General features: G+C 62.3%; 1 protein-coding gene across 1 annotated transcript in view; it reads right to left on the bottom strand.

Annotated features, from left to right (window-relative positions):
* LOC104546114 (retinol dehydrogenase 16-like) overlaps positions 1-568 on the bottom strand; it is a gene marked incomplete at its 5' end in the record, with an annotated part of 1,870 nt that overhangs the window by 954 nt on the left and 348 nt on the right. The window contains one exon of the mRNA XM_010191415.1: positions 135-298. Within this exon, the coding sequence (XP_010189717.1) occupies positions 135-298 (164 nt within the window). The remainder of the gene's footprint in view (positions 1-134; positions 299-568) is intronic.

The raw sequence follows: 568 nt of genomic DNA, 5'->3' as shown, positions 1-568 counted from the left end.
AAGGGCAGTGTCAGGAGGAAGGAGCCAGGCTCTGCTCTGGGATGGCCAATGCCAGGACAAGGGGCAATGGTCCCAAGCTGGAGCACAGGAGGTTCATGAGAACACGAGGACAAACGTCCCGGGCAGGTACTCACACTCCTGCAGGTAACTCTCCCCATAACTCGCTTTGATTTCTTTCGGGACCTTCTCCCAGATGTTGATCAAACTCTTCCTCGCCGTCTCCACGTCGGTGATCGCCGTCTTGAAGAAGCCCGGCTCGATCACGCTGACCTTCACCCCAAAGTGCCGCATCTCAATGCTGGAAGGGAGGGAGCCCATGGGACACAGGAGCAGCACCCAAATATGGGGTAGAGGGGCAGAGGAGCACGGCCTCCCCATGGACCCCACACCAGCCCCATCCGCTGCGCCTGGGGGGGACGAGGCCACAGCAAACCCCGGGACCACGACCGGACGTGGTCGGATGGGGCAGGAGGTGCCCATGGGTGGAAAATTGGGCAGGGACGGGACCCAAATCTCAGCCCTTCCCTCACCCCGAGCCCCTGCGCGAGCCGGGCCGAACACGGAGCAG

This window comes from Mesitornis unicolor, unplaced genomic scaffold, assembly GCF_000695765.1.
Source record: "Mesitornis unicolor isolate BGI_N332 unplaced genomic scaffold, ASM69576v1 scaffold35520, whole genome shotgun sequence".
Taxonomy (NCBI): Eukaryota; Metazoa; Chordata; class Aves; order Mesitornithiformes; family Mesitornithidae; genus Mesitornis; species Mesitornis unicolor.
This window is presented reverse-complemented; position numbering and strand designations above follow the sequence as displayed.